General features: G+C 43.5%; 1 protein-coding gene across 1 annotated transcript in view; it reads left to right on the forward strand.

The window, feature by feature from the left end:
- The first annotated feature begins 7615 nt into the window (after positions 1-7615).
- Positions 7616-18150, forward strand: part of ARHGEF26 (Rho guanine nucleotide exchange factor 26) — a 58211-nt gene continuing 47676 nt past the window's right edge. The window contains exons 1-3 of the mRNA XM_033000073.2: positions 7616-8953; positions 10369-10408; positions 12393-12538. Coding sequence (XP_032855964.2) covers positions 7910-8953; positions 10369-10408; positions 12393-12538 — 1230 coding nt within the window. The 5' untranslated portion in view covers positions 7616-7909. The remainder of the gene's footprint in view (positions 8954-10368; positions 10409-12392; positions 12539-18150) is intronic.

The raw sequence follows: 18150 nt of genomic DNA on the forward strand, positions 1-18150 counted from the left end.
ATGAAAAAAGGACTTAGATAATATGGTAAATATTATTTCCAAATGAGAAGAACACTTAAGTGACTGCTAAAAAATAAGAGCATGAATCTGACTGGAAAGGAGACAAGTTTAGAAAACTGAGCTTAAAGACACCATATAGCTGAATTTTGGCATACAGAACAACAGAATAAATACTGCTCATTAAAATGTATTTGAGCTAATTAGTGTCTTCAGAGTTGAATTAGGAACACTTCTAATAGCTTAAAGAGGAAAGACAATAAAAGAAATGCTGATTTTTCAAAATGTTTAGGAAAGGAAGAATCTTGCATATACTGCTATTGACATGTTATTTGGACAACATATTGTGCGTAGTGCACTGCCATACAGGAGGGACTGGTGAAACGTGAGAACAGCCTCTCACTGAATAGACTGGGGAATTCTATCAAACTTGCCATTATTCAGGTCCAGTTAGTCCTACCGCAGCCAAAATCGTGGTCTTATTAAGTCAATAGTAAGTCAATAATAAAACTCCCTGAGCCCTGTGCAGAACCAGGATCTCACCCATTAGGCCTGCGTTGATGCATAGTTTCCACTGACAGAACTTCGGCCAAGAAGCTAAGTGAAGTGTGGAATCTGAATGTAGAGAGTACAAATGGGAAACTTGAATTTAAGGAGGAAAGGCACACTTCAGAGTTTCAGCTCATTAGAGAAAAACAGATAAAAGCTTCCATGCCTCACACTCCAGATTTCAGCATTTTTCCGATTCTGTTGCTATGGCATTCATAAAATTCCAGCACTTAAATGCAGCAAAGGGCAAGTCTGGTGCATAACTATGATCAGTGGTCCAGTTGTTTGAAACTAAACTGGGTTCAGCCTTTCTGGTTTTTACCAATTTAGGTAAGCCATTAAATAGGGCTTAGGTATCTAACCTGAGAGATTCAGGTTTGAAAGTCTCAGCCCCCCTTTACAACAGCCACCTCACCTGCGGAGGCTGCAGCACCGGGCTCGGGCGGGTCCTGTGGAGCTCCACGGCACGGAGGTTCGGCAGTGGGCACATGGAACCACGTCTCACGTGGAACTGGAGGGTGGACTGGCTGAGTGACATGGAGAGGCTCAACAGGCACAGCCTGGAAGGGGCTACAGAATAGGTGCCTCCTGCTCCCACCCCAAAGAGTGACAGTGGTGAATGGAACCCATAAACTATTAGCTATCATTAAGGAAGCACATCAAAAACATAGTGGCTCTCCAATTTTATTTTTTTTTTTAATTTCTGTATGAGCAAAATGTTCATTCCTTTAAAAAAAAAAAAAAAGACAAAAAATCCAACCAAAAAACCAACTTAAAGACGCCGCCCTTTGGAGACATACCAACAGCAATGACCCTCTCTTCCTCCTATCACTTGTTCAGGCACTTTCTCTGCAACATGCAGACAAAGAAAGAATAAAGAAAGAGCAGACAGAGGAAACAGCATCCTTTAGCTGCAGAGACATGTTTTTGCAGGCTCCCAAGCTTTCTTTAGTTTCTAATAGCAACCACAAAATGTCTTCAGCTATGGCAAGCAATGCTTCAAGCCTTTTGTTAGGAAATGTTTGAAGTACCGTATCTTCCTGCCAATCTGTTTAAATAGCAACATCTTATGAACTATAGTAATCAGCTAAAAGAGTTTCTATCTACATTTTTCAAAGACTTTTCTTTAACTGTTCTCCTATAGAAAGGATGTTCTTAGAATTATTGAGATGAAATTCACTATCAGAATTTCAAACATGTAAATGGAATCCTAAAACTGGAAAAACGGTGTACATAACTAAACTGGAGATGAAGGGACCCAGTTCTTATTTTCACAATTCTCCTTTAAAATTCAGATTGAGTACTCATTCACTGAACAAAAAATAGAAATAGATGTAACTTTTGGAAAGTTTGCTAACCTTTCATAGAAATTACCTACTTTAACATTAGACTGGCCTAATTCTACTGGACCTAACTACCTACATTGAAGTCCATGGGAGTTTTACTAGGGAAAGTATTGTAGAGACAAACTTTGTTGGAAAATAAAAAGTAACAGCAAAGATGGACATCTAATTCAAGCAAGGCAGGAAATGGTTTTCACATCAAATTCTGAAATACCACATACACACACACACACACACACAATTTGGTTAAGATACTGAAGTCTCGAATACTTCCTATTGGAAAATGCCCGAGCAGCTCTATGGATGATGGGGTTCCCAGGTAGCTTCCTTCTCTCACAGGAGGAGATGATCTCTGGACCCATTTCTGATGCAGTAAATGAAGAGAAATATTGCTGTTAAAGTATCCGGGTAACAAGTCATTTCAGCTTAAGTGTTAGTAAACATAAGGTTACTTTTATGATCATGTAGACAAGAAATTTGTAACTTCCATTACAAGAATCAAACAGGTAGTAGCACCTCAATCAGTACTCCTGTTTCTCAGGGTGCTCATTCTTTCTTACTCTTTTTCTGCTGTTCAGTTCCAAGCTACATCCCAGTTTAACAGTAAAAATAGCACTTCTCTCAACTTTGATACTTCATGAGCATTAATAGGTTCTTTATTACTGCAGTACAATGGGATTTGGTTTTCCCCTAAAAGCTTTTAGTTAATGCTGCAAAGCTTTCTACTATTGCTGATTAACAACAGCAAAAACGATCAAGAGGAAAATAGAAATAATTAAAGCACCTATCTTCTGCTGTCTTTGATTGATTTATAGTTAAAATTTAGGTGAGCATTATTCACAGTAAAATCTTGCACAGTCTACCATCTGGAGGGCTGGGGAGAAGAAGGAAGGCTCTACCCTTTCTACGTGGCATGGCTGTAAGTGCACCGAGATCTGTGTTGCTGGAGTAAAAAGTGTCCTGTCAGTGAAATCCTGCTACTCTCATGGGCAAGAAGCTCCACTCCCTTGCAGGCCGTGTCCCTGCCAGAGCGGAGAAAACGCTCACTGGAGTATTTCCACCAGTGGCTCCATCACACTCACATCTCATCTTTTCTTCAGTTTGTGGTGAGCTCTGTCACTCCTGTTGTGGTAGGGTTTTGGGGAGACAGTAAGAGTCTTATTCCTTCATGCATGCTCATTAAGAGACTTGCACTAGTCTTCTGGGGACAGTTGGCTGGTTTTCAGCTGACTCTAAACAGACTGCCCAAAGTCACGAAAAGAGTCAAAAAAGAATGTTATTATATTAATGTTTCATAGCTGCCAGTTAACACAGATGGGACATACAGTCGATTCCATGGCAGACTAAACAGCAGCTAGGCACCCCGTTTCATCCCCGCCACCTCTGCCCGCGGGCACCGCAGGGACGGATGGTGCTGGAAGTGCCAACCGCGGCGGCCAAACTGCGCGACCCCACTGGCAGCGAAGCTCATCTGCGCCGCTCTGAAGTTTCAGGGGCATGGCTGGCGTGGGACATGCGCTGGGAAAGGGCAGTTTCCAAACTAATGCAACTCACGGCACGTGCACCGGAATGATTTCTGCTGCAGTCCGCTGGCACAGGTCCTTGCTTCACCCCCCTCACACCCTCAAACTGCCTGGGAGATAGAGAGCACTGATAAAAGTATGGATTACAAAGCACTGATAGAGCAAGTGGAATATATCAGTTTATTTAAAGACACTGAATTACAGATGTTTCCTGAACATCTCTAGGTATTAGCAAGGATGAAGAGCTGTAGCCCAGCACATGCCAGAGAGACAGCCCTGAGCTCGATGACACATTTTACATGTTTTTGAAATTGAACATACAAAGGGTCCAAGTATTTTTCTTCCTCTTCTGTTCTTTGCCAGAAAGTGCAGTCCCAACTTGTGAGTTTTTACACATCTCCTGTAAGTCACTGCATGAACATTTTAGTTTGATTTTTACATTACGATCCTAGAAAAAATGTGTATACTGAAACCTGTAACCTTTCCAAAGCTATATTTAATCTTATTATTACTGGTTGGCATGTTATCTTGAGAGAATCTCTTTGTATCCGAGTGCCAAGATAAAATTCTGCTGAACTGAGTTGGAGAGAAGAAAATGATCTATTTAATATACCTAAAATATGTACAGTATGATACTGATTGCACTGGCATCTATTAAAAATTATCCTATGGGACACATACACCAAGCACAGCATTTGGGACTCTGAAGCATGGGCATTTAGCTCATAAATAAAACCACAGTCTCACTAATGCCTTCTCTCTTTGATGACACAGAGAGGAAAAGTGTGCTCTTGATTTGGATGTGGGGAAAAGATGAATAATCCTCCATTTTCCATGGTAGATTTTCAGGGAATAACTTTACCGCTGAAAATAACTGCATGTCTTCTAATCTCTCTCTGTTTTATAGCGGTTCTGATAAACAGAGTCTTCTGCATATCAAGGAATGGTTAGTGGCAAACAGGTATAGAAATGCCTTCTGGTTTGGTACAAATTCATAACACCAGCTTTTAGGTCTTTTGTACGGGCTGGGAAATGGTGGATTGACTTAAAAGTTTCACTAGTAAACGTTCACGGTCATTAACTGGATTAACCCCAGTGCTGTGTAGACACGGCTGAGAGCTTTACCAGCACATTTCTCCCCTCTCCATCACGGGGTGCCCAGTGTTTCAGGTCTTACCCCTGGCAAGCAACTGTGCTTTGTCCTAACGGGCCCTACAGAAGGACACACTCTCCCTGCCTGTACTTACTTCATTTCAGGTTTTTTCACTTCTAGAGAAGTACCTCAGTGATTTTATGCTGAGACCTTGCTTTGTATGAGGTGTTAACTAGATTTAAATTTCTTCCTTCTCTTAAATTATATAGTTGATTTTACTTTTCTTATGATGGGAATTTTATCGTAAGGGTTTTATTTCTTTTTTACTGGGTTTGAATTCGAACACTGAGGTGACTGTTCAGAAACCAAATTTTTTATTGTAATTGCATCATAGTTAATAAGTATGTGTAAGAGAATAATCTTGTGAAAGCTGATTACCTCTGTTATTAATAATTAGGATTTATGAGGCAAGTAATATGCTGCAACTATATCCAATTCCATGGCAATTCCATGTGGTAAATTGAGAGATAATTTTAGAAGTAATCCTGTGAATGCATAAGGCTGTGAAATCCTAAGTGACAACTGAGCTGGCATTTTAGGTTATGCCAGTGGCTTCTCCTTGTGCACACTGGCTGTTTGAAGTTGGTGTGGCAATTTTAGAAGTTCTGTCTCATTTGTGAGGTACACAAATTTATTCAATTTTAATGTCATTGTTCTTTGCTTAATTTTATTCTTAGCAACATTTTTGTTTTTTTTTCCTGGATTCTTCTGGCAGAGGAATTAATACATCTGAAGTTTATGTGCATGTACACATGGTTGGCTGTTCCTTATGGGTTTTTTTGTATTTTTTTTTGATTGTTTACTACCTACCAAACAGGCCTAGTACACATAATATTTTTAATATCTTTAAAAAGATTAATAGAACACTTTTAATCTACTCTTTTTTTTTTTTTTTTTTGGATTCAGTGATACATGAACTCTCACAAGTCTGGAGAGAACAATTAAAAATCTAACAATTTTTTTCTGCTCCTTCTGCCTTCAAGCTTAGCCAGGAGCTTAAGCGGGTGCCCGTCTTTAAATAAGCAAGTTTTGTTGATCTTGAGTTAGAAAATTTGCACTCTGGAAGTCAGGCACGTGTTGGTGCACCAGACTGCATTACAGCCCGTGTGTGGCTACCCCGGCCCTTTCTCCGCCAATTCCGTACTCACGTGTATGTTTGGGCAGTCGGTTCGGCAGCCTTTGCAATAGTTTGCCATCAAGTCTGATAACCCTTCTCTTTGCTCCAGTCCTCTTTTATAATTAAACTCCTTTCTTGCAACAAACATACTCATCACCTCAGCTTACAAACTTCCTAAGTATCAGTTCAAGATTTGGTGTCTGCCAAGCAGAAGCCAAGTGGGGTTTTTTGCTTGAACGTACTCCAGGGAAATGAACCACCCCCTTGCTCCTGCCAGCCACAGTGACTTGAGGAGTTTCCCCAATGTATGTGCTCTCCCTGCCCAGAGGACAGAGCTCTCATTGCTGGGTGGGGAACGCCTGGGCCGCAGATGCGTAGCGGGGTGGTCCCGCACCCCCAGTTCTCTCCCGCCAACGGGGCCGGAGCCCTAACGCGACATGAGCCCCCCGGGCGGGCGGCTGCTGGGTGGCAGGGCTCCACCAGCCCGGCATCTGCCACCCCACTGCCAGGGGCTGTTCCGGGCCCAATCCCCACATCAAAGGAGTTTGTATTACTCTTTTTCCAGTTAAAGTCTGCGGAGGGTAAGGACAGCCCAGTGCCCTCTTAGCCAGGTGTGAGGAAACATGTTCAGCCTGCCAAAGCTTTCCCTGCTCCCAGCTACTTAGCCATTTCCTGGAGGTCACTCAGATGTAAATGACTTGAGTGTTTCACCACGAATTTGGGTGGCAGAAAACTTGAGAGTGAAGGCCAAGATTAACAGGAATAGGTATGCGCCCCCACGGCCTTCAGTGCAATCCTCTGGGCTGCAGAGCATCCCAGGCTGTGAAGGCAGGGCCTGGGCTCCAGCATCTTCGTGCATTCGAGGTATTTCTGTTCTGCAGATCCGGATCGGGTGCATCACACAGGAACAGAAACGACACCTCGGTTTGAGGTTGCGTTTGAGGGAAACCTGACAAATGATTCAGGGTTGCGATTCAATACTAGGAGAGCATTCTAAATGATATTTTGCATTCACATCCAATGGGACATCTAACAGTGGAGCTAAATAATTACTCATGCTAAATGCTGCACATACCGTGACAAGGTGAATTTTAAAATATAGAGATCATGATTTTTTTACAGCAGTAGAGAAATTTTACCTGCAGAGAAGCAGATAGTGAAACAAGGGTATGTTGTAATTACTACTAAATGCAACAGTTAGGAAAAGCGCCCGCGTTACTTCTTTCAGGGACTCTGCCGCCGCTCAGCAGCCGGGGTGGGCAGCGGTGGCTGCGGGACCCGGGCAGAGCTCGCACCCTGCTGAAACATGCGGTTTGTTTTGCTTTTTAAAACCTCCTCGGTTCTCCTTTTATTTAAGTCGTCGATAGGATGTACCGAAATCGCGGTTAAATTTCAGTGTTTTCACACACACAGGGGTTTCAGGGTGATGTAGTCGGTCAGAATTCCCCGCGGACTGGCGGTTTATGCCCTGTTTTCTTACCGAAAAGCTGCTCCTTCTCCCAGCTTTCAGCTTCAGCCGCCGGCGGCCCGCCGAGCCCAGCGCCCTCCCGACCCACGGGGCAGAGGGGCCCCCGCCACCCGCGCGTGGGGCGCCCGCCGCTCCCCTCACGCATAAAAAAAAAAAAAAAATCAAACATTTTCCCCGCGTGGAGGGCGCTTGTGCGTTCCTCCAGCGAAAAGCTGTCACCATCAGGAACTGCAGCAAGAAGGCCCCGAGCGCCAGGGAGGGCCGGTCTGCTTCGCCGTCCACAAAACCGGCCTCGCCGCCGCTCCCGCCCGCGCCACACGCGAGGGGACGTTAACGCTGAGGTAAATTAACTCCGCTTTCGCCGGTGCGAGACGCCGCTCACCGCTACCGAGTCCCGGGGCTGCTCCGGGACCGCGCTGCCCGCCCCCCCCCCCCCCCCCCCCCCGCGCTCCCTGCGCGGCCGCGGGAAGGCGGCTCGACCCGGCCCCCGGGCAGCGGCTGCCGTGAGGTGAGGCCCTGGGCGCTGCGGGCGGGACCGCGACCGGGCCCTCCCTCCCTCCCTCCCGGGCGGCCCAGCGCCGGCTCCTCGCAGGTGGGAGCAGCCCCCGCCGCCGGGGATCCCGCCTCCCCGCCCGGCGCAGCGGCGGTGCCGGTTGCTTCCCCTTCGCCGACTCGCAGGGAGCGAGCGGCGGCGGGCGGGAGGGGCTGCCCCCCCCCCCCCACCCCAGCCCCGGCCGCGGCGGCCCCGAGGAGCGGGCGATGGATGGGGAGGGCCGGGCGGATCTCGCCAGCGACGAGGCGGCGCCGCGGGGGAAGAGGAGATCGACCCCCCGGCCGCAGCCCCGCGCCTGGAGCAAGCCCCGGCCCCAGTCGTACCAGAGCCCCAACGGGGTGCTCTACACCGACTTTCCCGTGGAGGACAGGTGCGCCTTCACCGTGACTCAGCCCGCCGGCACGCTCAGCACCTGCCCGGGCCGCGCAGCGCTCCGCAGGGGCCCCTCGCCGTTCGCTTCCAGCATGGGATCGGTGTCCAACGGGAAGGGGCGGCCTCCAGCCTGCGGAGCCGTCTCCCCGGAGCGGCCCTCCCGGCTGATCGCCCTGCTCCCGAACAGCCCTGTGGGTTTTACTGCCAACGGCACCATTACCTCACCGGGAGGCCAGCTGGGTCGGCCCCCGAGGATTTCCAGTCCGTCAGCGCTCGCCCCGCAGCAAGAGCGGATTGTTTTCACAGCCAGCCCTCACCCCTCGCCTCCTGGAAACGCACCTTCCTCCAGCAACAACAGCGCGGCGGCGCTGCCCTCGCCATGCCACCAGGTCTCCAAAACACCAGAAAAAGCGCCGCCGGGGCCCCCCGAGGCGATGTCCCCGGAGCAAGGCGCAACTCCTCAGAGGCCGGCGTCCCCCCAGGAGCAGCCCGTGGTCCTGAGCACCAACAGCCCCGCCGCTCTCAAAGTGGGCGTGCAGCAGATCATTCCCAAGAGCCTGGCTTCCGAAATAAAGGTGACGAGCAAAGGCGGCGGCCAGAGCGCGGAGACGAGCCGGAGGGTGCTGAAGGTCCGCAGCATGGTGGAGAGCCTCGGCGTGGCCCTGGTCGCCGAGCCTGAGGAGGAGGCCGAGGGCGAGCTGGACAGCCCGGGGACCCTGCGGCGCGGCCTGAGGTCCACGTCCTACCGCAGAGCTGTGGTGAGCGGCGTGGACTTCGAGAGCTCTTCTAATTTTAAGAAAAAAAACAGAATGTCCCAGCCCATCCTTAAAGCGGTTGTTGAAGATAAAGAGAAATTTTCGAGCCTTGGGAGGATGAAGGTAAGTTATCCTGCTCGGTGACATGTGGAGTTGAATAGTGTAGGCTACACAGGAGCGTGATTTGTAATCTCCCTTGTTTTCCTTAAGTGTTGGGGGTTTTTTTCGGTTTGCTTTTTGATACCACGAAACTTTCTGTAGTTATTGATGAGTCTCACAGATCACTCACAAGTGTTGTTTTCAAAAGAGCCTTCAGGGACACAAATCTGGGCAGCTCAGAAATGTGTTGATGGCAGCCTCACGCTTGCATTTCCTGCTGGATTCCCCAGCACGTCGAGGTTCTCTTTCACAATCAAATTGACGTTTTGAAATCCGTTTCCCAGAAAGTAGTAAACAGGGGAAAAAACCCAACATTGACTTAATAAAGTGTGCCTGGTAGAGTAGAGAGACTGACAGAAAAAATAACTTCTTCCCTTACTCCTCTGAGATGTTACTTTAAAAATATTTTTAAAAATCAGAGTGTGGTTTTTAAATTGATAGAGACCACTTCAAATATCTTTTTGTACCTTAATTTTAATGTCTGGAAGTAAAAGCAGATTGCCTGTTTTTAATTCTTGGTTGTAATCCCTTAGGAGTAGTAGATTTATATTGAATGTTAATGTGTGACAAATTCTGAAGACTTACTGAAAATAGTCTTTTACTTGAACATATCATATAGTAAACTTGTATTCCCTTTTTAAATATAATGTTATTTTTAAAAAAATATATTGGTAGATTCAGCTCAATTAAAAATTATGGTTATGGAAGCTTTTGTGAAAATGCTACAAGTGGTGAAATAGCAATGGATCAAATTTTGAACTGCTGCTGAGTGGGGAGGTGGTTTGGCTTGGCTTCAGTAGTAGACTTAACAGCAAGTTATGTTTAAAATAGGAGGACGTGACATTGTCCTGTCTTTACACACACAGCTCTCTTTGCTAGTAGCATTTTTTAAAATAGACTTCTTAAACTGTATGACTTGTTGCACCCAAACAGCTGTTTAATTTCAAAGGTTTGTTTTGGTCCGAAAATGTTAGTTTACAAAATACTTAATGTGGTGGTTCTTTGCATAGTGTGTGGAAAGAGGCGGCCTGTCAGTCGTGTACCTCATATCCTCCAGAAGAGCCCAGGGACAGTGACATGAGTTGCAAGTTCACTGAACTCTTGTAAAGCTTGTGTTTCTATGCTTTTCAAACATAAGAAAAATAAAGCATTTAGAACAAATAGGTATAAACAATGCCTGAGAGAAGGGAAACTAGTGTAACTTTTCACTTTCTGTGATGAAACAATTGTTTTCATGAATACTTGTCCAACATCAGAGGTTTATAGATTAGGGCCAGTTAATTTGGTACCTAAATATCAAATAGAAGTTCTTGTTATTGTTGGTTATTTTTCATTCTCCTTTTAATGTGTATGTATCTCTTTCCTGTTGAAATTATCAGAAGAAAACGCTGAAAGGACAAGGGACGTTTGATGGGGAAGGTAAGCCCTTTGCTGCACAGACTTGATAATATGCTCAATCACGAGAGAGATGAATTTCAGGATAATTTTGCACGCTTCTTTTGTATGTAGTCACAGACTAAGTACCTTGGTTTTCAGTAAACTGACTAAAATATGGAACCATTATTTTGGCACTAGACATACTTTAGAGACTATTTTAAAGAATATAGAATGGGAGGCTAAAGAGGAGGTTCTGTCTGAAGGGCTTCTTTTCAACTTAAACTGCTGTCCCTCCTAAAAGCGGAACTGATGGAGGTGTCAATGTCAGCCCTCGCAGTTGTGTAGAGTTATGGAGATGAGGCACGTTCTCCACCTGGCTCTGCCAGCTGGCCGGGACGCTTCCCAGGTGCAGGACGTAGCTTTTGATGATCAGCTTATGGGTTTGGGTCATCACTTGCAGCAGACACCTGAATCGTTATTCTCTAAATTGGTGGTTCATGCAGCTAGTTCTCTCTTTTCCTCATCAGGTAAGGGTGCTGAGGTGAATTCTTTGACTTTAATCCTTTCCTTTTCCTGCTACCTAGACTTCAAGTTTGCCAGAAAAACGCTGTCCTTGTATCTGCTTTTTTTTATGTTACTTGCTAATTCTGGGCTTTGCCAAGTTTGCTGCTTTTCCCAGTGTTTCAACAAGAAAAAAATTCTTTCCTGGCTAAGAGTCCATGGAAGTTTCATTATAGTAACTGCTATTCTCTTGACCTTAAGGAGGTATTAAGCAGAGAAAAGCCATCTCAGCTTCTGTGTTACCTTCCTTTCTCTCTTATTTCTATTTTCAAAACTTCCTATTTTGTTCTATTTGCTATTCTATCATATCTTAATCTTATTTTCATCTTTTCTCACACTATCTGTTGATGATGTTTTCTAGATTCTCTTCCGAAGGCTTCCTTTTATCTTGGACTGATCCCAACTAATAACTTTCTCTGTAATACCTCTCAGAATTCAGTTGCTGTACACAATTTCCTGTCTTAAAAGTGTATAAACTGTATAGACGCATTCCAGAGACCAAATACAAAAGGCCAGACCTTGTGTAATAGTCAGCCAGGGCGGTATGGGCTGAGCAGGTGGAACAGATCACCCAGCTGGGCATAAGGACCTCAGGAGCTGCAGCTGTGTGTGGAGCAGCCAGACCTTTCGCTGCTTTCCCCTTTCTCTTGAAGAGGAAGATTGGATGTTGTCCAAAGCCTGGCCTGTCTCTAAAATACCTTTTAGAGCTTGCTTTCTTAACAGATTAATGCGTCTGTAGGTTATTTTGGTCTTGAATTTCTCTGTCCTTTTCTGTCTGCTTTTGAAAAGGGTGTGTGGTCAAGGAGGTTGGGCAATGGAACGGGTATGCTCCACACCTGTGTTGCGTTGGCCATTGATATTACTGAATTAATACCAGCAGTACTGAAATATATAATGAGTGTAACTCGTTTTAAGGTTCATCGGTCTCATGCTTCTTCAAGCAAGCCTTGAAGGTTCTATTTGGCATAGTCCTGACCTCAAATTTCTGAAATTCAGATCGTTTCCTTCTCTTAGTGAAGTGCAAAGATGGCATTTAAAGCTGACAGAATAAAAGTTGGCATGGGTAGTGGACTTATAATGGTCTTGCAGATTAAAATAGCTAGACCTCCAAATTAGTGACTCTGCTGTACTGACATGCTTGTTCCATTTTTAAATTGCTGGCTAATTATGAAATGTTGTACAGCAAACCAAGGAAGAAAAAATTGTTTTCTGTATTTTCATGACAAAGGACACATCTGTTCTTTAATTCAGTCAGCGTGGATCTTTTTGGTAGCGGTACAGTGATCCATTGTTACTGTACTGCACCATTGTCCATCCTAAATAAGATACTATCTTTGTCTCGGAGTTTGCGAACAGCACATTTCAACAACGAAAGAAACCAAAATGTCAATGTTACTTACAATTTTTATGAAAGCAACTAAGCTAACTTTCTAGCAATTAATGACATACTGTTGTTGTTTTATAGAAAATGCTGTATTATATCAGAACTATAAAGAAAAAGCTCTGGACATAGATTCTGATGAAGAGTCTGAGCCCCGAGAGCAGAAATCGGACGAAAAGATTGTTTTTCACTATAAGCCCCTGAGATCAACATGGAGTCAGCTGTCCGTTGTGAGTATTTGATCGTTGTAGAGTCAAAGACAGAGTATCTAAGAATGTATTGAAGCAAGTCTTAATTGCTGCTGGAGTTTTGGCTGAAGTTTGTCATCTTCTTTTCCCTTCCAAAACAGAAGGTGTTTGTTTTTTTTTTTTTTTTTTTTTATTGACAAGTTTGCAGCTATTCAGATGTTACTAATCCAAATCTGGAGCTCTTGGTTTAGGATTTAAGTAAGGTAGCTCCCAACAGCTTAAAGCATAAATCGTGCTTTCTCAGGCAATTTTAGTATGCATAGACTGATGGTCCTGCCGGAATCCATTTCCCTAGTTTCCTGACACCTCCCTTTTTCTAGCTTGAGTACTTGGAGGTTCATGTGGACACGCAACAGACTGCTGGTTAGAGTATGTGAGTTGAAATTACCAAGGAAAAGAATTCAATATAGTTTAAGATTAAAATGAATACAGTTTTGAAATGTAAAGGAACAATATTTCATAATTTTACACTTTAAGGTACATTTCTCTTTTTTTTTTTTGTTTTTTTCTTTTTTGATTTCATTTTCATTTTAGACTTGCTGGACAAGAAAAATTAAGCAGGCCTCTCTTTGCACATGGAATTTAAGACCCTGACTTTGTACTGCCCACAGTCACTAGAGCTGGCTGCTTAGGCCTTGCCTGCACGGCGTGTTGGCAGCCGTACCGATGCAGGTCCTCCAACAAGCTATGGTTTACACCAATGTATATTACCGTAGCTGGCTGTTCTGAATGAGGTATTGTCAGAACACCTGAAAAGACAGGTTTAAATCCTAACAGCATGTAAACTCAGTGAAATCCATGCTTTGTAGTTCCTTTCAGTAAATTGGAGTGGTGTGGACCAAACCTTAAATAGGGTTTAGTCCTGTTATTATTGTTTTTTACTACACTTTGTTTTTCATTTCATAAGAGCAACATGGAAGTCCTGATCAATTACTGGTCTTTGTTTTACATGAAAATCAGTGCAAGTGAGAAAGTTCATTTTAGGGTCCTGTATTTGGCAAATACACAACTTTATGATTCGTTAAAAAAAAAAAAAAGTGTATGTGTGAATTCACTAAAAGGGTGAATTATACTAAAGAAAAGCTTCAGTTAGTTACAAACAAGTGTCTGCTGAATTGTTCTGAATTGCTGCAAGCCAACTCAAAGTTGATTTGATTGTATATATTTAATGGAGGAAACCATTTTTAAAAAATTGAGTATTGAGATGGTGGTAATCTGCTATGTTTAGCACAGTGTGAAGCATCTGCAGTGGCTTTTTCTTAGTAATATTGTTAAACTGCTTTAATCAGTACTGTAATCTTGATAGCTTCCCTGCTAATAAGATGGCAAATTAACAATGCTAGTTGATATTTCTACAGGCTTTCATTGTATGCATGATTTTGAGACTACAGAAACTGGAAAAATTCTGTGTTTCTGTGGTTAATTTTATCCTTTGATCATTTCTGTGGCTTCTGGAGGGATATCCCTAAAATGAAGCATTTCGGGAGTTTTTTGATTGTTATTTATGTAACTTGTAGAATGTTGTAGAACTTCATCTTTAAATGTGGCATAAGAAAGATTATTACATGACGTGATCACCTAGAATGCTTGACAATTGGGGCCACTGGCTGTATATATCCTACACAAATTAGTTATAAGCCTCAGCAAAATCTTCTAAGGCTGTTTAGTTTAAGGTATTGAAATATGAATCCCTCTGATTCAGTAATTACAAAGAAGGCAAGACAATGTGGTTTTGCAAAGACGTGCTTTAAATTTTTTCTTCCGACAGATTAAGAATTTAAAATGTAGTTAATTTGCTTAATGTTGCAAAAATATTTGTTTATAATTAAAATTGGGGTTTTTTTCCTGCCTTCTAGGCAAATTAGCAGTTAAATGTTCAGCAGCTGAGGTATTTTGGAAGGAATGCTATTCAGTAATAATAATAATTTCAAAAACACTAATTCGTTGTGAGGCCAAAATAGTATGAAGATCGTGACAGTAAGAGAACCGTTTCTGTGCCGCGCTTATAGTTGTATAAACCAGCTTGTTCTTTATGATTTCTAGCACAGCAGACTTGTTCAGTGTCTTTACTTGATTTATGAGCTTGGAAGTGGGGAGTATGTGGGAAAAGGTAGTGCACCGAGAAAGCAAAATATGGGAATCTGAATCTCATCGTGTCTGTGTTTATAACTCTCTGGAAAAATTACATGCTGTCAATGTGTATTAAAAAGTGAGTATGGAATTGTAACAGGAAGTCAGCTGGGAAACGTCAAAGTATTTGGTTTCAACATACATTAGGAAAGAAGGAGCATAATATGTTTATGGTATGTGTTAGCAGTGCCTGTGCGAGGAAGTCGAGGGGAAAGAGCAGAATGGATCTACCCTTTCTGCAGGATCTTCCGTCGGCCGTACAGGCTCGACAGCCGACAGGCTTCTGGCCAGATTTTCTGTTCGAGGAGGATAGTGAAACCTTCCCGTATGGAGTTGTCAAATCCTTTACGATAATAATGAAAAAAAGGACATTCCTGTCCTCCTGCAATGTACTCACACACATGAAACTAAAATTGAGCTTTTCAGAGAACATTTAAATAGTGGTGCTATATTAGTAGGGTGCTATTCAAATTCAGTTCCTTTCAAATTCCTCTCTTGAGCCCTCTTCCTCTTCAGATGCCTGTTACAGATTAGACAGCAGCAGCTAAGCAGATGACTAGGTAAAGAGCTGCCTTGCCTACTATCTCTGTTCCTTCCAGCCGTCACTGGTTAATTTCAAAGTTTAATTTAGGGAGAATAACCAGTATTTCCAAAATGTATTCCAGAAGTATCTTTCGGTCTTTTTGAAGAATTTCCAGCAGATCATAGGCAGTGATACGAACTTGCACACTATATTAAAATGTATTTACTTTCCAACAAGTGCAGCATTCAGTTGGTGTGGATAATGACTATGTGTATTATTGTGCATGCAAAGAATCACAGCACCAGTTAGGTTGGAAAGGGCCTCTTAAGATCATCTTGTCCAACCTCCGTGCTCGAGGAGGTTTAGTTAGAGCAAGTTGTTCAGGACTGTGTCCAGTCAGGTTTTTAGTATCTCCACGAGTGGAGACCTCGCCACCTCCCTGGGCAGCCTGTTGCAGTCTGACTGCTGCATCTGACTGGTGGGCTTTGGACTTAAGGCAGCCCGGGCTGGTGGAAGGTGTCCCTGCCCCTGGCACTGGGGTTGGGACTGGATGGGCTTTAAGGTCCCTTCCAACCCAAACCGGTCTGTGACTCTCTGAAATGTCTGTTTTTCCAGGTTCTTGCTGCCCAGGCTGGAGAATATGATGCATGTTCACTTTTCATTACTGCTGTCAATGCTGCTGTGATTCTCATAAATATTATTGAGATCTAGCACTGGAAACAGATGTCCCATAGCATGGGTAATGCTTATAATTATGGAAGTATTTAACATTAAACAGGTGGTTTAGCATCAAGTCCTCCATTTCATGCCCAGTAGGTTCAGTGCATTTATGTAGCGCTGCATCAAGATTTTGCATGCTCTCTCAACTGCTGTCTCTCCTGAAACTCTTTCCAAGCTTTGGTCATCTTACGTTTTTCTCATTTTTCTGATTATCTCTCCTCTGGCTTGAGACAAGCGCGGTTGTGATTTTTCTCATTCATTTAAAGAGCTGCCGCAAGTTGCTTTACTGAGCCACTCCTGCTGTCACCTTTCCATGGCTGCCTCTTCTCTGGGGTGGTAGACAAAAACTGCCTGGTTTTACTGGCAAGGAACTTCAGGGCTAATCTCTGCATTAGCTCTCTTTTCTCTCCCAGTATCAAAGGGTTTATGTTCAATTTGGTTTATGGTGCAGCCACTTACTATATTTCTCACAGATATATTTCTGGTGTGTTCCCCCCCTGCAGCACCTCATGATTTCTGGAGGAACTTCTTATATATAACCGCGGAGTTAACATGTTGTTCCTTCATCCTTTCCTCCTCGTCTCCAAGTTTGAATCAGTTGTAACTGAGTTGCTGGAAAAAAGCAGTTCAGTGTGACAGTAAGACAACATCAGTAGCTGCAGTGTTGAGTCTTTTCCATTCTTTCTGGTTATGTTCTCAGCTTATATTAAGTTTTTGTTTGCATAGTATCACAAATGTGATTTTTAGGCTATTTCATCTGAAACATTTTGGATACCTCAAAACCAGGAATTTAATTTTCTTTCACAGAGTATGCCAAAAATAGTCTCCGTATTTGGGCCTCTTTCTCTTTGGAAGTATTGCTGTTAATTAAGCCTATAAGGTTGAGTCATTTGCTTATGTGATGAATTTATATGTGTACTTCGTATGTACACACCCATATAAGACAAAACAATGATCACGAAACACAGCTACAGTTTTTTGAACATGAATATAGTGGTTGCTGCATTGACCTCACTGAAAATTTTCAGTTGCTGTATTAACAGGAAGCATTGAAAGCTCTTGGATATGTTCATAGGTATTTCCTGTGTTGGCATATTTTTAGAAGAGTCTTCCACTGCACCCAGAAAAAAGTGACATTGTACTTCGTAGTGCAAGCTTTAAAGCGTTCAGGTTGTTGATTGAAGGGTACTTGAATAATTTAATAGAAAGGCATCTAATTAGTTCTTGCTTGGTATTCAGAAGTGTATGCTTGTGGTGACACAAAAAAACATAACTTGTGTTCAAAAGAACAATTGCATGAACACTGGAATATTTGTTACTTTTATAACTCTATATGTGTGTGTGCATACTTCCGTGTGCATGCAAACCAAAGCGCGGCACTTCTTAATGCCATGCCATCTTTACTCTTGAACCTGCTACCTAGCTTTGTGGTGCCCGGTATGCAGGAATAAAATGAGGCATAACACATACTTTAAAATTCCAGGGAACGAGTGGAATAAGATGAGAAAGCTGTCGATGACAGTACGTTAGGAGCTTTTGGACCAGACTGAAAGAAAAATGGGAGAAGTGCATCTCTTGGGTCTCATGGCCCAGGACATACTGCTGCTCCGGGACGAGAACAGCATCTCCCGTGTCGTGCTGTGAGGTGGCCTCATTCCCCTTCCCTGGCCCAGCATGCTGTACACAGGGCACCCTCCTGATTTGAGGTCCAGAGCTTAACACCCCTCTAGGGAATACATGAAGTTAGTCCCTCCTTGGTGCTTTGCTTTCTGGGTTGTGTTTTTGGTTTGTTTTTTTTTTTTTTTTTGTTTTTTTTTTTTTTATGTTCTCCTGTTAAATGACATAATGAATGTGGTTTGCACCAGAAAAGAATAAACTTCAGAGGTCTCTGGTGTGGAATTTGGTAGCTGAGCACGCGGCTTCAGGCTGTGGAAAATGTGGCAATGGCTGGACTTCGTGATGGTTATATATGGGAGCAAACTTGGCCTTGCTGATTTGGCTGTAGGGAGAGAAGTCATCGTAGGGTTGAGGATAGAAATACAGGGGTATTTACTCAGGACTTTGCCATGTCTGTTTAGGGTAGAGCTGGTGCTCTTCCAGAATACTTGTTTGGCCAGCAAGCTACCTGTCTAGTACTTTGTCTGTGCCTTTAGGCGTGATTAACAAATGAAGACACTTAAGATTTTTCAGACCGACTTGGAAAATGAACCTTGTGTTTACA

This window comes from Tyto alba, unplaced genomic scaffold, assembly GCF_018691265.1.
Source record: "Tyto alba isolate M040663 unplaced genomic scaffold, T.alba_DEE_v4.0 Super-Scaffold_10, whole genome shotgun sequence".
Lineage (NCBI taxonomy): Eukaryota > Metazoa > Chordata > Aves > Strigiformes > Tytonidae > Tyto > Tyto alba.